This window comes from Mus caroli, unplaced genomic scaffold (assembly GCF_978045245.1).
Source record: "Mus caroli unplaced genomic scaffold, Mus_caroli_1 scaffold_8, whole genome shotgun sequence".
Taxonomy (NCBI): Eukaryota; Metazoa; Chordata; class Mammalia; order Rodentia; family Muridae; genus Mus; species Mus caroli.
In genome coordinates, this window is record NW_028227263.1 from 91,363,894 (window position 1) to 91,383,994 (window position 20,101).

The window sequence follows — 20,101 nt, forward strand, 5'->3', positions numbered from 1 at the left end:
GAGGAGGGAGGAGACAAAAAGGCTTGCTGGGGTTTACTGCCTTCCACTCTGGCTGAGAAAATTAAGTCCCAGGTTCAAGGAAAGATTCTGTCTCAGAGGAGTCTGTGGAGGATAATAGAGAAGATACTCAGACACCTCTTCTGGCCTCCATGTGCAAAGAGACATGCATCCTCACAAATCTGTGTGAATATACTCCTCATACAAGCACACAAGAAAACCTCTAAGCCACAAGACATGAAGCTCCACTTCAGCAAATTATCACTGCATATATTTTATAAAGGAGACAGAGGCTAAGCATTGAACTATATATTCAAATTGACATAAGAAGATAGCCAGGCTGGTAGTGTAGCTCAGTAAAGCATTTACATAGCACACGTGAGTAAGGTCCTGAGTTCAAACCCTAGCACAGACACAACACAAACACAAACAAACAAACAACAACAACAAAACTGGAGATGTTCCTGTAGACTGGCTCTTTTCTGTTTATTGACTTTAAGTAGTTTGCCTTTCTAAATGACACAAGTGAAAAAATACATATACATCATCTTTTAGAGCTTACAAACATAGAAATTTGGAAAGTAACCCAGCATGATACCCATCATTTACTTTAAAATGTTTCAGCAAGTGTGAAGCGGTGGGGCTCATGGTCAGAACTGGTCTTCCTCAGAAACTGCTGAGGTGAGTCACACGGACGTGCTATGCTGCCCTTTAGACTTCTCCATGTTTGAACGTGTGTACAATAAGAATTGAGCCATGCAGATAATCTAAGAATGTTTGCTTATTTTTTTAAAAGTTTTATTTATTTAATGTATATCTGCATGTATACCTGCATACCAAAAGGGGGCATCAGATTTCATTATGAGATAGTTGTGAGCCATCATGTGGTTGCTAGGAATTGAACTCAGGACCTCGGGAAGGGCAGCCAGTGCTCTTAACTGCTGAACCATCTCTCCAGCCCAGATGTTTGCTTATTTTAACTAAAAGACCTTAGTTTTTTAAACTGCTTGTGCCTGATAAGAAAACTGACTTTCCTGATGCTTTCTAGTTTCACTAAATTCTATGTACTGCTGGTACATAGGCTTGAACTCCAGGTCTTATGCAGAGTAGGTAAGCCAGTGAACTACACTTTTAAATTGCTAGTCACAGTGTTATGTGAACCATTATCAGATTGGGGGTGGAAAGACTCCTCAAATGAAGCTAGTTAGAAATGGTCACAATACAGGTTATCACATAGCACATACTTACTGCCAAGCCCCTAGGCCTGCCTGCCAACCTTCTGCAAACATTAGCGCCAAGTTCAACACTTTCATGATGGCTTCTTTCACGAAGCTGACCTAAAGATCAATGTTTGAGATAAAATATGATGGGCTTTGTATCTATATAACAATGACACCAATACTTTTGCCTAACTTAAATCACAGCAAGAGCACAACATTCCAATGACTATCTTTATGTATAAGGAAGGTGTGAGGCTCTGAACCAAGCCCACATGGGATGTAAATCTGCATTCCAGGATGGCAGACTTTCATTCTTAAATGACATTTAGATTCATCAGTGCACGGGAGGCAGAAGTTCCAATGGTTGCAAAACTATTCAGTTCCAGATATTCATAATGAATTGGTACATTTTCACTGTCTAACTGAAGACTTAAGTTCCCAGTTCTGGATACTTCTATTTTTCTTAAATGTAATTAGTGGTAGCGGTGCACACATTTATAACCCCATTTAACCTAGTTTTTCCTAAAAATAAGATTGTGCATGACAATAGTTTTAGAATTCAACATTCCACAGTGGGAAGGCATTGCTACATGCCTAGATACCGTTTCTCCCCACTGTTATACCTGACATGGTATTTTACATACCTTTTCTCTCAGCAGACATCGATCATGGATGGTTGACAAATACCTGTAGTGAATTTTAATCAACTGATCTAAATCTTTGGCTTCCTCAACTTGATGCTGAAACTCCAGCCCTGTACTGTGAAGAATCTTGAATGAGAAGAAAAAAAGACAAGAAGCTAAATTAGCACCCATTTATTTGTGCAGGTCACATGGTCAGCTTGTCCTAGGATTCTCTTGTTTCTGCCTCCTTCCCTAGGTCTGTGCAACCACACGTTGATTTTTAAGACACGGTTTCTCTGTGTAGTTCTGGCTGACCTAGAACTCACTTTATAGACCAGGCTGGCCTTGAACTCACAAGAGATCTGCCTGCCTTTGCCTCTAGAGTGCTGGAATTAAAGGCGTGCACTACCAGCTTCACAGTGGATTTTTATGTGGGTTCTGGGTATCCAAACTCAAACTCAGTTATTAATAACTACAGGCTTCATACATTGTTGAACACATATTTCTACCACTGAGCTATAGTATACGTACAACCCCTAATACCGTTCCTTAAAAGCTTGTTTTTCTGAGCCCTAGACAATGGCAGAACCAGCCTCTGGGCAGCCATTTTGAACACAGAATGAATACCTTCCCTTAGAACAGGATTCCTAAAGGAAAGGGGGTTCAACAACAAACCAACCAAAAAACACTGAGAAATATAAAAACGTTTGTCCTAACCTAAGTGCCATTTTTACAATACAAACAATTCCAATGAATTTTGATTAAGTTTACACAATACAGTATTGGTCTTTCTCCAAGAGAAACCTAACTTTACTTTAAATAGAAAAGTAAAGAAATGAAGCTCCCACTTATTCATTCCTTCACACTATTAAGTGTAGTCTCCCTTCCCCCAGCCTGGAACCTGCTTGCTCAGGGGTGGAGCTTCTTGCTCATTCGTTCTGCCACGCCCACTGCTGGACCGTGCTGCTTTGCTGTTTGGAGCCACACATGTGCTCACCCTGCTACTGGACCCCAAGACTATTTGGCAGGAATCGGGTCCCCTCCCCCTTCTTTTATAACTGAGTGTCTGAACAAGTAAAATTGAGCTTTGATCAGAGACTTGGCTCCATTTCTTCTTTCGCCCCGTCTAGTTCCTCTCTTTTCAGCTTGAGTTGCCATCTCAGTTGAACCGTTCTCGTTGCAAGCTGCTGGCCAGCCTCAACAGTTTGGCATATCAGTCCTCATGTGTATGCAGTAAGCACCTTAATCACTGAGTTGTCTCCTTAGCCAACTCCTTCTTTTAAAAAAGTATATAATTCAGTTGAACCTCTTCCTTCTACATCACCCTTACCAAGGATTTGGGCTATTATTAAATATTGATGCCGTTTTCCAGAGACAGCTATCACCAGTGATGAAATTTAGTGGGCTGCTGGACAAGTTCTAAAGGTCATTCTAAAATAGGAGCTTTGGTGTGCCCGTTCTTATGGATGTAGGTAAGAACTAGTCTCTGGACACAATGCTGGTTTCTGTGAAGGCTCAGACACAAATGGGGCATTTACATTATAGCCCTCCAACCCCCACTAAGGCAGGCACCATCATAGAAGAGGAGGGGTAAAGACTATGAGACCAGGTGATCAGGGAGGGCAGAGCCAAACAGTGTCTAATGGAAATGACAGAACCACTGCATTCAGGAAGCACACAGCAGCTGTGGGTACCTCCATAAGATCAAGCCTGTTGTGATTCTAGTATAGAGACTCATGAACTCCCACCTTTAACTGAAGAGCTAAGGACTTTTGGGGGAGAGAGAGACTATATTATCTCACTGACATGTTATTTTTTTTTGAAATTATTTATCTTTTTTTCCATAATCTCAAAGTGTTCTGTGACTCTTGTATAGCTATAAATACACAATAAATGTTGTCTGTGAACTACCACTTACACAAGACAAAAGAACAGAGAAGATAGGTGGACAGATACCAACCCTGGTCATGATGTAGTTGTGTAAACTATTCACAAAGTGCATGAGCTTCACTCTTAAGAGAAACATGCGATGAATCTGCTGTCTTAATGACTCTTTTGGTGGTCCAAACTGGGAGGTTGTGTCCTGATCACGTGGAATGTCTTCCTTTGCTTGGGATCTTTCAGCAGCATTACCCAGTTCTACAGATGAGTGAAAGGACAAAATGAGCACACAGGGAACTGATTGAAAGTGACAAGGCAGCAGCGTGGCTGGGAACCTAACACGGGCATTTCCATGCCTTGGGAAGATAAATACCAGGTTATACCAAGCTGTAGCTCTGTTGCTCTAGTAGTTGTTTAGCATACTTGAGGCTCTGGGTTAACTTCCCAGCACTGAATAAACCAGTTATAATGACACACATCTGTTAATCCTAGCACTGGGTGGACACAGGGAAGACAGATAAATAATAAATAGATTGTCATCACCACTGAAGTTAGAAAAATACCTGTCAGACCTTCACTAAACTTTTTGCATGACATAAGAATACTTAGAGTCAATTCCTAAAACGTTATTACATTGAAGATCAGCCCTATGAGTTCCTGACGCTTCATTATTTTTGTGTATGTGATGTCTGTGTTTGTGTGCGCACTGTGCACTGCAGAGGCCTGACCAGGGTGGTCTGATATTCTGGACCTGGTATCAGAAATAGCTGTGAGCTGCCCAAAATGGATCTTCTGGAAGAACAGGCAGTACTCCTCACTGCTGAGCCATCCCTCTAGCCTCAAACTTCATTCTTTTTTTTTTAAAAAAGAATTATAAGGGGATTTTAATATAAAGATTTATTTATTTTACATATATGAATACACTGTAGCTGTCTTCAGACACACCAGAAGAGGGCATAGGATCTCATTACAGATGGTTGTGAGCCACCATGTGGTTACTGGGAATTGAATTCAGGACCTCTAGAAGAACAGTCAGTATGCTTAACCACTGAGCCATCTCTCAAGCACCGCTCCCCCCACACCAAACTTCATTCTTGTAGATGGGGATCGCCTTTTTTTTTTTTTTTATTTTCAAGACATGGTTTCTCTGTGTAGCCCTGGCTGTCCTGGAACTCACTCTGTAGATCACGCTGGCCTCAAACTCAGAAATCCGCTTGCCTCTGCTTCCCAAGCTGAGATTAAAGGCATGTGCCACTACTGCCCGGCATAGTTGGGGATTGTTAACAATGCTGTCATACATCTGTGCCAGTTTGATGTTTGTTTACATATAAAAAATAATGAAAACCTATGGGCTGGTTTGAATAGGAATGGCCCCATGGATTCATGTGTTAATGCTTGGCCATAGGAAGTGGCACTATTAGGAGGTGTGGCCTTGTTGGAGGAAGTGTGTCACTGGGGTGGGCTTTTTGGTCTCATAAGCTCAAGTCTGGCCAGTGAGACAGAGTCTTTTTCTGCTGCCTTTGGATCAAGATGTAAACCTCTGAAATTGTAAGCTAGCCCCAAATATGAGTTGAATGTGGTCATGGTGTCTTTTTACAGCAATAAAGCCCTGACTAAGGCAACCTATAAAAAAATTTTCCAGGACTAAAATCAAATTAGTTAATTTATTGAAATCAAGTCTTACCACCAAATAGTAGAACATCCAGGCTGTATTTTGCCCATTTTATTTGCAATAGGAGAAGGAACACCTGATTATAAATTTTTTGACACTCTACACTTATAACAATGTCCACAGGCCATGGGACCTATAGAAACCAAATCAAAACAAAACAGAAAAACCAAAATACAGTATTACTTACATACCTTAATTTTACTAAAAAAACAATTTTTATTAAAAAAAAAATTAAAAGGTTATCTCTTACCTTGTAGCTTAGGGTAAGACCATCTAAGATATGAACGGGTAGTTTCTTCTTTGTTGAATCAACATTTTCAAACGATATAGATAAACTAAATAAAGAAGTTTCCATTTTAGTTTGTGATAAATCTATGTTCATATAAAAACATTCTTATAGAAGGGTTCATGGTCAGGGAGCGCCCCTTAATGGTACAACACTTAGCTACTGTGAGCGAGGTCGTGACAATAACAGGACCATACAACCATGGCACCCACCCTGCAACATTCCACAAAATACAAGCATGCTAATTAACTTACAGTTTCTGGCATATGCCTCAGAACAGGGACTTGCTTTTAGAAATGAGCACAGTTGTTTTTGATCCCCCCTCATCCCTACCCCAACTTTTGATACAGGGTCTCACTGTACAGTCCAGGCTTGCTTCAAATATATGGCCATCCTCCTTCCTCAGCCGTCTGAGTGTTAGAATTACAGATATAAGCTACCTCAACCAGCAATTTTGGTTTTTTGAGACAAGGTCTTGGTGTGCAGATGACCTGGAACTCAAGGTGACCTCCCTGCCTCAGCCTCCCAATGACTGTGCCAACATATCTAGTTTCTGAGACAGTCTCTCACTAGGTATTGTAGATTGATTTTTAACTTGAGATTTCTATGACTCTACCTTTGTATTGCTGGGATTATAGTTGTGTGTGCTCCAACATCCAATTTAAAATATGAGCTTTGTTATTAAAAATACTTGACAATGTTAGAAGGGAATGAGAATTAAAAAACAAACTTTGAGAATAGGCTGGGAACTTAATTCTGGTCAAAGCCAGGTTAGAAAGACTAAACTTTACATTTCGGCACTATGGGCAAGGACTAGAATTGCTCCGCTGTGATCTGCAGGTCCTGATAGTGAGCGTGCTACAGTTGATAACCTGGGTGCAAACTATGGAAGATGTAAAGTAAGGCATCCAAGGACGGAAGAGGTAAGGGCAGTGGATGAATAGCAGGAACTAGCCAACTCATTGCCACGGCACAGGGCACTAGATGAAGCTATTTTAGTTTCTAGCAGTTTCTTACAACAACATTCACTTTTTTTTAAAAAAGATTTTATTTATTATTATATGTAAGCACACTGTAGCTATCTTCAGACACTCCAGAAGAGGGCATCAGATCTCACTACGGATGGTTGTGAGCCACCATGTGGTTGCTGGGATTTGAACTCAGGACCTTCGGAAGAGCAGTCAGTGCTCTTAACGGCTGAGCCATCACACCAGCCCCAACATTCACTTAAGTGCTTACTATGCAGATGACAGAATCTATTCTGCCTCCAGACCAGATCTGAAGAGCTGCTTTCATGACACACAAAACACAAGGTGCACCACCGAGTAGACAAACTGACTGGCAGGTCGTGAGTGGAAGAGCACACCACTGAAGGAGGCCTGGGGTGAGGAAGAACAGCACTGGGGAAGGAAAAACATGTGAATGCAGCAGAAGAGAGAACATGGCCTGGTCGTGGGTAAGATAGGAGGCTGGGAAAAAGGAAGCCTGAAAGTGAAAAGTTCCTTTTCTGTCTGGTCTGAGGCACACAAAGGGGCCTGAGTATGAGCGATGGGTATCATCCCTTGTGGTGGAAGAGAGTAAGGCTGAGTCATGAGGAGAACCTGGCCTGCCAGAGAGGCAATGGATGCCTTCAAGGAGGCAGGGCTGATAAAAGTTAGTAATACTAGTGAAGAGGAACTTAAAACCAGACCCATCATAGACGCCATCACACTCAACAAGCTGGCTGGTGCTGACCTGCTGACCCCTCCCTCAGAAGGCCACCACTTACACACCAGCTGCTGACTTAACTAACGCCTTCCTCTTCTCTCGCTTTTGGTGTGTGCAATGTGTTTGTGTCTGTGTATAGGTCAGAGGTGAGTACTTTTCGCCTGATTGAGGCAGGGCGCTCACTGAACATGAGTTTTGTTAAGACAGCTTTTACCAGACACATCCCCACCACCTGATTCCTCCAAATTGCTGGGATTACAGATGGACTGTCATGCCAATATGCCTTTTTTTTTATATGGGTGCTAAGGATCCAAACTATGTCCTTATGCTTATATGGCAAGTTCTTTATCCATGGAACCATCTCCTTAGCCTTTCCTTTGTGTTTCATCTGGAGATAAAGGCTGGCCCCAAATTCCCAGACTCAGATGAGTTCCTTGTCTCAGACCTTAAATACCTGGCACCACAAGAATATACCATCTTATCTCAGCTTTGATTTTTATTTATTTTTTCTTTTCTTTTTTAGAGACAGGGTTTCTCTGTATAGCCCTGGCTGTCCTGGAACTCACTCGGTAGACCAGGCTGGCCTCCAACTCAGAGATCCACCTGCCTCTGCCTCCCAGTGCTGGCATCAAAGGTATGCACCACCACTGCCTGGCTCAGCTTTCATTTTCTAATTTGCAAAATAATTTGTATGGTTACTGTGAATACGCTAACATATGTGATGTGGCCTGAGTATGTACTGCCTTCTATATGCATGTTTTGAACACTAGCGCTGTTTTGGGAGGTTCTGAAAATGCAGGAGGTGGGCTAAGCTGGACTAAGCAGTTTCCTGAGGTGCCCTCAGGACTGTGGTATTCCTGGAGCTGTTTCCTATCCTACTTCCTAGTGAATTACTCTCTTTCCTCTGACAAGGTGTTATCTGCTCTGCCAAACTCATCCTCCCTGCTAGGACATACACAAGTCTTTCAGTCTGTGAGCCAAAATGTACCCACCTTTAAGTAGCTTCAATTAGGTATTTTGTGCATAAGGACAAAAAGTGACAATAATTACATGTAAAAACCCATAAATGACTTCTTGGTTTATGTTACCGTAAACTGTCTTCAGGATAGCGCTGTCCTACTGCTTCTTGGAGCTGCACATTAAGAAAAGACACATTCTGCCAGGTTTCCTTTTCTCTTATTTTATCAAAAATTGAAGTATAGAAGTCATACATGGTGTCTCCACCTTCCATCAAGAAAAAATTCCTCATGGCCTGCAAGTACTCCACCAGCCTTGAAAGCGAGAGACACGACAAGTAAGGGACCACATCTTATGCCTGTCCTGTGGGACTCTAGCAAAACCCCGGTTAGACACCAACAGTCACTTGTCAGACAGATGTGTGTAAAACAGTCACTAACATTAGAAATAGTCACTCTTCTCAAAACTTTGAGAATCACAAAATCACAAAAATCAAACAAAATTAATTAAAATTCCACCATATAAATATTGACTTAGTTACTACACGGAATATTTCATTTCAGTCTTCTGCTGAGCATTAAGGGAAAGACAGATTCTACCGTATTAAATATCCTACTTATTAAGCTCTGTATTTAACCTAATATGCTGGTTAGTTCTTCACAACTTGACACACCTTGGGTCATCCTGGAATAGGAAGCCTCAGTTCAGAAAACCCTCCATCAGACTGACCTGTAGGCAAGTCTGCCAGGGTCTTCTTTTTGATTCACACCTGATAAGGAGGGCCTAGCCCACTGTACACCATGCCACCTCTGGGCTGGTGGTCCTGGGTTAGATAAGAAAGTAGGCTGAGCAAGCCAAGGGGAGCAAGTCAAAGAAGTGTTTCTCTCTGCTTCAGCTCTTGCCTCCAGGTTCCTCCTTTGGTTTCCATCAAGGATGAAATGTGAGCTGTAAGCAAAATATATCCTTTCTTTCCAAGCTGCTTCTGGTCAGTGTTTTATCATAGCAATCGAAAGCAAACTAGCACCCTTAACTCTACCAATTTTACGGAGCCTACGCGTGGACACAAATCAGTCGGACTTGGAACCGGTTATCTGTTATCAAGTAGCTGGTATTGTTCTTCTGAGAGCACACTGTGCATGTTCTGAGCCTTTCTTTGTTTTGGTAACTCTTTTGACACAGATCCTCAAATAATTAAAGTCACAATATACTTAAATCTTGACTATTAATTGATCTTTTTTTGTTTGTTTGTTTTTCAAGACAGGGTTTCTCTGTGCAGCCCTGGCTGTCCTTGAACTCAGAAATCCACCTGCCTCTGTCTCCCAAGTGCTGGGATGAAAGGTGTGCGCCACCACTGCCTGGCTATTCTTCTTTTCAAAAGAAGATTGTCAACAAATACGTATCCATTTTCTAATTAAAGTTTGCTTGGAATATAGACGTCAAAAATTATCTTACAGAATAGACACAATCATAAAAGAATGAAAGAAAAAAAAGGAAAAGGAGGGGAAAAGAATCCACTGGTTATTAACAACTTATTACTTCCAGAGTTAAATTGCCCTTTTCTTTCTTCTTCTTCTATTTTTCTTTCTTTATTTATTTACCTGAAATCTCTCTTTAAGGTTTGCATGAGATTCCCACAGCAATGTAGATACTGTTTATCAATGTGAGGATAGAGGCAAGACCTCAGTGTTAATTCAAAAGTCTGGCAGGTCACAGACTCTGATGATCTATCCACGCATATGTCACCACCAGCAAACTTCTCATGAAAGTCGCTCTGCTCCAAATACAACCTTCAATATTAAAATGTGAGTGAGTCTTCATTTTTATGAGACGCTGTTGACACAATTCTAATAAACCAAAACCTAGACTCCCATTTTTACCTTTAGCTTCAGATTATCAATCATTACAGAAAGAAGAAACCTTTCCCCCAGTACATCCTTTCTAGATCACTGCTGCCATTAGAGTCAGTGTGTTGGAATCAGTCCTTCATTAGTGCTATACAGGGTGAATGGTATTAATGAAGGGTATTAATGGTTTATTCCACTGGAGTTAAGTTCCTCACAGAATTCTAAGCCCCAAACACATGTAATAAATACAGAGGGAGGCAGTACAGAGCTTATTTGGACCTATATTCTAGGTGAGCAACACTATTCCTAGGGTTTGCTAGGGTACAAGAGAGATGTCAGCTGAGTCACCTCTGTTTGCTTTTGTAAACAAGAGCAAAACTATGCACTGGACATAGGTGAACACAACATCTTGTTGTAGTCCATCTGTTAGAAAGAAAAAGGGTTTTGTTTTTAAGGAGGGAAAGGTCTACCTGGCAGAAATAACTACAAAGCATTGCATAGATATTGCTAGCCCAGTCACTGAAATATAGTGTGTATGTTATCACCTTGCAAAGTTGATGGCCAACAGTGGGTCATGAATATCATCTAGCTCAAGATGCCTTTCAGCAATGGACTGCATCTTTATAAGGTTCTCTTTGGTTGTTTGATCTTCATTAAGAATGTGTGGAGCAGAATCTTCTCCATGTTGAAGACGTAACTGTATAGATTCCAGAAAGAGGGTATATAAGCTTTTTCTTTCTGCATCTGAAATACAAATATACAGGATGAATTCTGTTCCCCAAACAAGTTTCAGTAAGTTTCACAGGCTGGAGAGAGAGAAGCATCGAAGTATTCTTCCAGAGGATCAGAGTTTGGTTCCCAGCCCACATTAGAAAGCTCACAACTGCCTGTTAACTTCAGCTGCAGAGGATCTAATGCCTGCTTCTGATCTCCATCATCATCCTTACCTGTGGCATATACTCACACAGACATAATATATTTTAAAAAGGATGACGAGGTTGGGGTGGAGAGGAGATGACTCAGCAGCTAAGAAAGCATACTGTCTCTGCAGAGAACCTTAATTTGGTTTTTGGCACCCACTTCAAGTGGCCCACAACTGCATGTTAACTCCAGCTTTGAGAAATCAAATGCTGAGCTGGAGAGATGGTTCAGCAGTTAAGAGCACTGGAAGCTCTTCCAGAGGTCCTGAGTTCAATTCCCAGCAACCACATGGTGGCTCACAACCATCTATAATGAGATCTGATGCCTTCTTCTGACATGCAAGTGTACATGCAGACAGAACACTCATATAAATAAATGAATCATTTTTTTAAAAAAGGGAAAGAAATCCAATGCTCTCCACTGCCCTCTCTGGCCTTCATAGGCATACACATACATAGACGACATACAAAATACAGACAACACAGACACTCGCCCACATGTGTGCATGTGTAAACAAAAATGTTTAAGAGTGAATTTCATCTTTATAGTTCTTGATAAGTTTTTTATTATCTACAAAGACCTATCACTGTTTTTATCTTTTTTGTTCTTTTGGGTTTTTTTGTTTGTTTTTTGTTTTTTTTTTGAGACATGGTTTCTCTGTGTAGCCCTGGCTGTCCTGGAACTCATTCTGTAGACCAGGCTGGCCTCGAACTCAGATGTTTTATCTTTATAGTACATCAAAACCGCTTTTGATTCTCAGTTAAACGGAACATTTTCGATGAACTCCCATGCTCTATAGCTAATTCTATTGTGAACAGAACACTCTTTGCAGCAGTGTACTTAAAGTTAAGTTACTACCATACTGTATAAGATCACAGGAAGACTTACAGGAGTCAGTCTCATTGGAAAAGACACTATCAACAGTGGCCCATTATAGCTTGTCTACACAGTGAGCTTTAGGACTATGGCTATGTAGAGATGCTGTCTCAAAAAACCAAACCAAGCAAACAAACAAAAAGCACAGTGATAATTCCTACTGACAAAAACAGCTGTGGACACTCTGTATTTGAGGATGACAAGAGTGAATGGAAAAGATAAGGCAGGCCAGAGAAGTCATGCAGAGAAGAAGCAGGCTGCTACCTCTGGCTGCTGCCTGGCACGCAGGGCCCTCTGCACAGTTGAGGTTCTTCAGCAGCTGCATTGACTTGCCAGCCATTATGATCTGCTTCAGGACAGGCTTCAGGAAGGACACCATGGTGTGCTGTCTGCTCGAGGGGCCCTGGTCACTGCCAGAGCTGGCGCTGGCACTGTCACTCACTTTGTCTTCATTCTCTGTCTTCTCAGATACACTATAGAGTGTGTACGTTGCATACCAGAAGTCTCTGTGATTTACTGGAACGTTTTTATTCCTAAGGAGATTCAAAAGAATTTTAGGTGTTAATTTCTTTTCCTTTAAAACAATAGTATACTAGTTTTTAGTTTAGATGAGTTGTTCAGACATTCTATACTGTAGCAATATGAACTGCTAGTAAAGTGATCTTCAATATGGAATAGTTCTTATCTATCTTCATTCAGTTTAATGTACAAAGTAAGTACTCTCAATTGAATTAAAATTTAAATGAAATATTTTCCTGAATAAAGTTAAACTGAGTATGAACTACTTTAGTTCCCTTTAGAAAAGTAGAAATAGTTTTCCATTCCAGCTTATGATTTTGATCAGAAAAGTCAATTAACTAGTGGGAAATTGTTGAAAATGGATTAACATTTTTCTTTATTTGCTTTATTAAATATTATATTAAGAAGAAAATATGTAGCTTATTTTAAGAAATAAATGTCACAAAGTCATATTCTATACTACTGTCATATCTTACTGGTAACTTATAATGGGAGTAGGTTATAACAGGTGATGTCATCTTGGTTTATCTCATAGGAAGCATTTAAACACCATTCAAAAATATAAATTGTTATGAAAAGATGTGAACTGCTATAAAACTCAAGGATATCTTTAAAGATTTTTTTTTATGTACATGAGTACACTGTCGCTATCTTCAGACACACCAGAAGAGAGCATTAGATCCCATTATAGGTAGTTCAGAGCCACCATGTGGTTGCTGGGAATTGAATTCAGGACCTCTGGAAGAACAGTCATTGCTCTTAACCATTTAGCCATCTCTTCAGCCCTCAAGGATATTTTTAACTGGTTGGGACCTGACATCTCCTTATAAAGAAAGAGTAGGACATGCCTGTGCTTCAGCAACCCACCTTCTCAGTTACATGTACAACTTGCTAAGAACTAAGATTTTGGTTTGATGTGGTGTCAAGTAAATGCCTGCATTCAGAATCCCCTGAACTCTATGCAAAGCCTCACCTCTGTATGATAAATTCCCTTGCACCATCCCATAGGTGTCCATGGACGATCCATTCATCTACAGTCTGTAGGTAGGGCCTCACTGTTTCCACCCAGAGAGAGAACAGGAGGGAGACCTAAGGATGAGACCTTGTCTGGTTAGTCTTCAGCGCTCCTCTTACTAGGTTAAGAGCAAGCTTAAACATTTCGAGAAACACCTTTAAAAACGCCTATACATTTTGAAACGAAGAAGCTGAAATTCTCAAAATGTAAACTGCAAGATCTTTACTTGGAAATCCATATAAATATGGGATAAATATAACATTCATCATTTGTACGAGAGCCCTCCTGCACTGATTTGTTTTTTGTTAGCTCGACACAAGCTAGAGTCATCTGGAAAGAGTGGACCTCAGCTGAGAAAATTTGTTCATCAGACTGGTCTGCAGGCAATTCTGTGGGGTATTTTCTGGATTAATGACTGATGTGGTGGCCCAGTCTATTAATGGTGGTAGTACCATTCTTAGGCAGTTGGTCCTGTGCTGTAAAAAGAAACCTGAGCAAGCCATGAGGAGCTCCTGCCTCTGCTCTGCTCTGCTCTAATCCTGCCTTGACTTTCTGCCCTGGATTCCTTGGATGATGTACTATATAACATGGATGTATAAGTCAAACCCTTTCCCTCCAAGTTTCCTTCTATCCTGGTGTTTTTCACAGCAAGAGAAAGCAATTTAACACAGGAATTGTACCAGAGAGTAGACTATTGGTGTGTGTGACCTGACTGTGCTGTTTTGGGGAAGACTGTGGAAGGACTTTGGAACTTTGATATGAAAAAGTCACTGAGGGGGGCTGGTGAGATGGCTCAGCGCTTAAGAACACTGACTGATCTTCCGGAAGTCATGAGTTCAAATCCCAGCAACCACATGGTGGCTCACAACCATCCTTAATGAGAAACAAAACAAAAACAACAAACAAACAACAACAACAAAACCTATGGGTCAGATTGAGCAGGGCTGGAGGAAAGGGGGCCTTAATGAGAAATAAAACAAAAACAACAAACAAACAACAACAATAAAACCTATGGGTCAGATTGAGCAGGGCTGGAGGAAAGGGAAAGGGAAAGGGGGGGGAAGGGGGAAAAAAAGAATTAGCAAAACTTTAGAGGGTCTGCAACCCTATAGGTAGAACAACAATATGAACTGACCAGTACCCCCCAGAGCTCGTGTCTCTAGCTGCATATGTAGCAGAAGATGGCCTAGTCAGCCATCATTGGGAAGAGAGGCCCCTTCGTCTTGCAAACTTTATATGCCTCAGTACAGGGGAACGCCAGGGTCAAGAAGTGGGGGTGGGGGTGGGGAGGGGAGCAGGGCGGGGGGGGGGGGGTATAGGGGACTATCGGCATAGCATTTGAAATGTAAATGAAGAAAATATCTAATAAAAAATTGAAAAAAAATATTTGGGAAGCGGAGGCAGATGAATTGCTTCCAGTTTATGAATATACTAAAAAAAAGTCACTGAGTACTTATGAATTTAATGAGATGTATAGGAGCTTGGCAGGGAAGAATGCTAGGAGAGGAAGGGGCGGCGGAGGGGAAACTGGGAAGGGGGATAACATTTGAAATGTAAATAAACAAAACAACCAATAAAAAAATGAAAAAAAAAGAGAGAAAAAAAGAATGCTAAGAGAACTGCAGACGATGGCAACCTGGCTGTGAAGACTTAGCAGGAAGTTTGAGATTCCTTCTAAGACTCTATTGGGGACATTCACACGTATATGTAAATTAAGAATCTGTGGTTTCTAGTCAGCAGGGACTGAAGAATCAACTGTGATTAATAGGAGATCAGCATCACTGAGTCAAAATCTTCAGGTAGTATTTCCTCAGGGTAAGAACACAGAAGCTGTGGCCCAGAGGGGGCCAAGGCTGCATCTCATGGTGGCAGATGACCTTGTGGCTCATGCCATTAGAAAATGATATGGCAAACAATGAGAGTTTTCTGGAGATGACCCACCATTTGGCATGGCTGCAGTGGGTGAGCTCTGAGAGAGAGGCACAGCCCCAGAATTGCTTCTCGCTGCTGATAGGCCTTTCCTGCCATTATAACACAGCCTAATGATCAGCTCACCCTATTGGGCAGATTTCCTGCAGATCAATATCAAGATGTATTTCATATAATAATGCTGTATAGATCTACTAATGATTTTATAGAATTCCTGATTTGATTCAAATAATTTTAGGAAGAAAGTTTAAGGAGATGGTTTTGTTTTGCCAAAGAGATGTAATAAAGGTAGAATCAAGTCTAGAAAGTACCTCTTCCTCATAAGGCAGTAAGCAAAGGCTGCATATGTGCTTTTATAAAGTGCACTAAGAAGACAATGAGGCTTGGGGCAAATTTGTGACGCAGGAAAATATTCATTCTAGGTCAGGTCCAAGGATGAGGCTACACGTTTGCACTATGATAAAGCAAGGCCAGGTGAAACTGTTGTTTTGAATTACGATGAGCCTATAGAAACAAACACTGCTTTGAACTTATTATCAACATCCTTCTGTAACTCCCTTTTGTATAACATTTTATCTGTGAGGTAATTTTTTTAAAAGAACTTTTGTCTAAGAAGCTATAAAAATGCTGAGAGAGTAAAAAAAAAAAAAGTGTGGTTGTTGGATGCCGGGCATGGTGGCGCACGCCTTTAATCCCAGCACTTGGGAGGCGGAGACAGGAGAATTTCTGAGTTTGAGATCAGCCTTGTCTACAGAGTAAGTTCCAGGACAGCCAAGGCTACACAGAGAAACCCTGTCTCAGAAAATAAAATTTAAAAAAAGTGTGGTTGTTGGGACTCTGCTATATGTATGTATGTATGTAAATGTGTTTGCATGTATGCATGTGTACACTTGTAAAATTCTCGAGTAGTTGGGTACAACACACATACACACACACACACACACACACACACACAGAGAGAGAGAGAGAGAGAGAGAGAGAGAGAGAGAGAGAAAGAATATGCACGACTTTCTATCTATCCTTTTCTTTCTCACTGGCCACTAAGAGTTAAGAATGGACAAGAAGCCTGGCCCGATACTTAAGTTTTGCTATGGTCAGCACTATTAGTGGTAGTCCTATAAATCCCCTTCAGGATTTGGGGGTGGGGTTGGGGAGCGGATGGCATGCAGGGGTGCAGGAGCCAGTTACTATCAGCACCGACCCCAATTGCTGATGCCACATCTTGCCTTCTTCAGTATACCTGGATATAGATCTGGCTTTTGACAAACTTGGTCATATCTAAGTGTCTCTCCTGTGGTACTGGTTTTAAAGGCATGAAGACAAAATGGAGAGTAGCTGAGGCTTGTACCATAAGAAGCAAGGAGGGGCCATTGGTAATAGTAGTCTCAGTTGCAGTGGAGACCCAGGACTTGACTGGGTCATGGAGAGAGGTGGAGGCTTGACACTTTTTGGCAGAACCAGACTCCCTATAGGGAAGCCAGAAGGCTACTGGTGAAAGTGCAACCTGTAGAAACTCCAGCATTAGAGATTCCAGAACACTGGGACCACTGCTAAGCACAGTAACATCTGTGAACTGAAGCTCACTTGGACTTATAAGGTGAGCTATGTGTGCTTTAAATGGCAAAACCCAAGAGGCAGAGATGCCTAAGCTCTTTGGTGCCCCCAAAATTGTAACTGGGTCCCAGATTATACTATTAAGAGTTTCAGAGACAGGCCCAAAGTTGGATCCAGTTCAAGGGGAGGTCCCAAGGTCTGACACTATTACTGAAGCTATGAAATGCTCACAAAAAGGGATCTATCATGACTGCTCTCCGAAAGCCCCAACAAGCAGCTGAAAGAGTCCAGAGGCAGATAGTTGCACCCAACCAATGGACCGAAGCAGCTGACCCCTGTTATTGAATTAGGGAAGGCTGAAAGAAGGTGAAGAGGAGGGCGACCCTGTAGGAGGACCAGCAGTCTCAATTAATCTGGACCCCCGAGATATCTCAAACACTGGACCACCAAACAGGCAGCATACACCAGCTGCCACGAGGTCCCCAACACACATACAGTAGAGGATTTTCCAGCTCTGTGTCCATTCAGAGACGAAGCACCTAACCCTCAAGAGACTGGAGGCCCCAGGGAGTTTAGAGGTCAGGTGGGGTGGGGGTGGGGAGGAGGTGTGGGATGTGGAGCAGTCGAATGGTGGATGGGGAGGGGCGGGGAATGGAATAAGAAGTGTAAAAAATGAATTACAAATAAAATTAAATTAAAAAGTTTGATTTTGCTTTGCTCATACTATGCGGGTGCCCCGACTCCTCCCTCTTAGAGAAGATGTAACTTATTTTGAGCATACAGGAGGACTTGATAGATTGTGGATTTTAGAGACACTTTATGTTTTAAAGAGACTGAACTTTTGAAGTTATACTGTTTTATGTTGTAAGGATAAGATCTTAGGGATAAACAAGAAAGCAGAGGTTATGGTTTAATCCTGACATATTTGTGTGTCAAATGGATAAGGGGTCAACTGTGCTGGTTAGCTTTTGTCAAGTTGACACAGCTAGGGTCATCAGGAAGAGGGAACCTCACTCAAGAAGAGGCTTCCATTAGATTGCCCATAAGCAGGTCTGTGGGACATTTTCTTGATTAATGACTGATGTGGAAGGTTCCAGCCCCTCTGGGTGGTGTCACCCCAGGCATTTGGCCTTAGGTTGTTTAATAAAGTAAGCTGAGCAAGTTACAAAGAATAAGACATCAAGCAGCATTCCTCCATGCTGTCTGTTTCAGTTCCTGCCGTTAGGTTCCTGCCTTAAATTCCTACTTAAGTTTCCCTCAATGGTGGACTTGTAAGTCCAAGTGTTTAAGTTTAAGCCAAATAATCCCCTTTTTCCTCTAGTTGCTTTTGGTCAATGTATTTATCAGCAACTGAAAGCAAATGCAAACTAAGACATCTCCTTGAATGAAGATCAGATTTTGAACCTGACACAGCCAAGGCAGAGGCATATGGCTGCACTGTCTACACAGTACCATTGTAAGATGTCAACCAAGAATGAGAAAATGGGACTGGCTACTTGGCTTAGTGGAGATAGTGCTGCCAAGCCTGTTAACCTGATAACCTGACTTTGATCCTACCAAGTTCTTCAAGTCCTCCGACCTCCACAGGCATGCTGTGGCACATGTGTTCCCACCTCTACTCCCAAATAAGCAAAAAAGAATGAGAGAATTATTTTATTCTCCTTTGGCTACTAATAGGAAAAATACTGCATAAATGAAAAAAGTCAAATCCGTTTATGTACTGAACTTCAACATTTAAATGGAAAGAAGACAATAGTCCCACCAATCACTGGAACAAACCAGTAACTTACCAACCAGCCTCTAATTGGATTTGTACTTATAACACAAAATTCAGCCTAGTCTCTTATTTTTGATAGGGTCTTCACATGTAGCCTAGTATCACCTCAAACTCATAACCCTCTTCCCTCAGCCTTCTGACTTCACATGTTCACAACTATCTTAGCCAGTTAATATTTAAGTTCAGTAGCATTAAATACATTTGTACTGAAAACTTCCCACCCCTAGCTCGTAGAAGTCTGTTACACACTGTGACCACTTTAGACACTCCAGGTCATAGACTTGTGATCTCTTTCCTTTTTAAAAAGGGTCTCACTATGTAGCCCTTTCTACATGGGCTATACTTTCTCATATAGACCAGGCTGGCCTTCAACCCAAGAGACCTGCCTACTACTGCCTCCTGAGTACAGGGATTAAAGGTGTGCGCCACCATTCCTGGCTGTATTTTATGTAAAGTCTTGTTTTGTTTTTTAAATGATTATCTCTATAAGTCACATAGGTATTTTTTACTTCTTGCTTTCCTTTTGCTTCATCCTCCTGGCTCTTCTGGTAATTAAAGGTAGTAAGCCAGCCATACATTTGGAAGCTGTAAAACTTTGAACAACTGCCTGGCATACCATGAGTTAAACATCATTTAACAAGGAATTATACAGGTTCTATATTTTCATCATGCACTTTAGTTCACCCAAAAGTCCAACATACAGTTTGTTCAGAGGCTTCTCCAACATTGTCATATTCAAGAATGGCCTTGTACAGGGTGTTAAGCAGGTGAGATGCCCGGACGACATTTCGAGTATCAGGTGGAACTTCTGCCACTCCAGTACTAAACACTTTGTCCAGGACCTTTAGCTGCGCCAATCGAGGTGCCAACTTGTTCACCACTATTGCAAGTGTTATGGTTGTATCTGTTAAGTATCAACAAATCAAACTGAATAGCAAGAAAAGACATCTGTGACCAACATATAATACTGATGCTAATAATGCTTTTTCTTTGACATATGGAAAGGCATAGCCAGATGGAGGGTGGTAGGTTTTAATATCCTCTCTTTTTAAAAAAGATTTATTTATTATGTATGCACTGGTCTGCCTATATGGATGCCTGTAGATCAGAAGAGGGCACCAGATCTCATAGATGGTTATGAGCCACCATGTAGATGCTGGGAATCAAACTCAAGACCTCTGGAAGAGCAGCCAATGCTCTTAAACTCTGAGCAATCTCTCCAGCCCCTTAATATCATATCTTAATACCATTATCTTTAATATCATATCTTCCTTAAAGATGGAATTTCCATAAGTCAGGGAGAAAAAGGTAACTCAGACAAAA

At 41.4% G+C, this 20,101-nt stretch overlaps 1 protein-coding gene across 2 annotated transcripts in view; it reads right to left on the minus strand.

The window, feature by feature from the left end:
• Positions 1-20,101, minus strand: part of Tubgcp5 (tubulin gamma complex component 5) — a 38,194-nt gene that overhangs the window by 3,905 nt on the left and 14,188 nt on the right. Inside the window, exons 11-22 of one of the 2 annotated variants that reach the window (XM_029479615.2) lie at positions 19,480-19,682; positions 13,477-13,592; positions 12,249-12,517; positions 10,733-10,931; positions 9,942-10,130; positions 9,073-9,288; positions 8,475-8,657; positions 5,644-5,728; positions 5,406-5,526; positions 3,801-3,979; positions 1,862-1,987; positions 1,246-1,334 (exon numbers count right to left, since the gene is read on the minus strand). In XM_029479615.2, coding sequence (XP_029335475.1) covers positions 1,246-1,334; positions 1,862-1,987; positions 3,801-3,979; positions 5,406-5,526; positions 5,644-5,728; positions 8,475-8,657; positions 9,073-9,288; positions 9,942-10,130; positions 10,733-10,931; positions 12,249-12,517; positions 13,477-13,592; positions 19,480-19,682 — 1,975 coding nt within the window. The remainder of the gene's footprint in view (positions 1-1,245; positions 1,335-1,861; positions 1,988-3,800; positions 3,980-5,405; positions 5,527-5,643; positions 5,729-8,474; positions 8,658-9,072; positions 9,289-9,941; positions 10,131-10,732; positions 10,932-12,248; positions 12,518-13,476; positions 13,593-19,479; positions 19,683-20,101) is intronic. The other variant, XM_021166239.3, reaches the window with a different exon arrangement.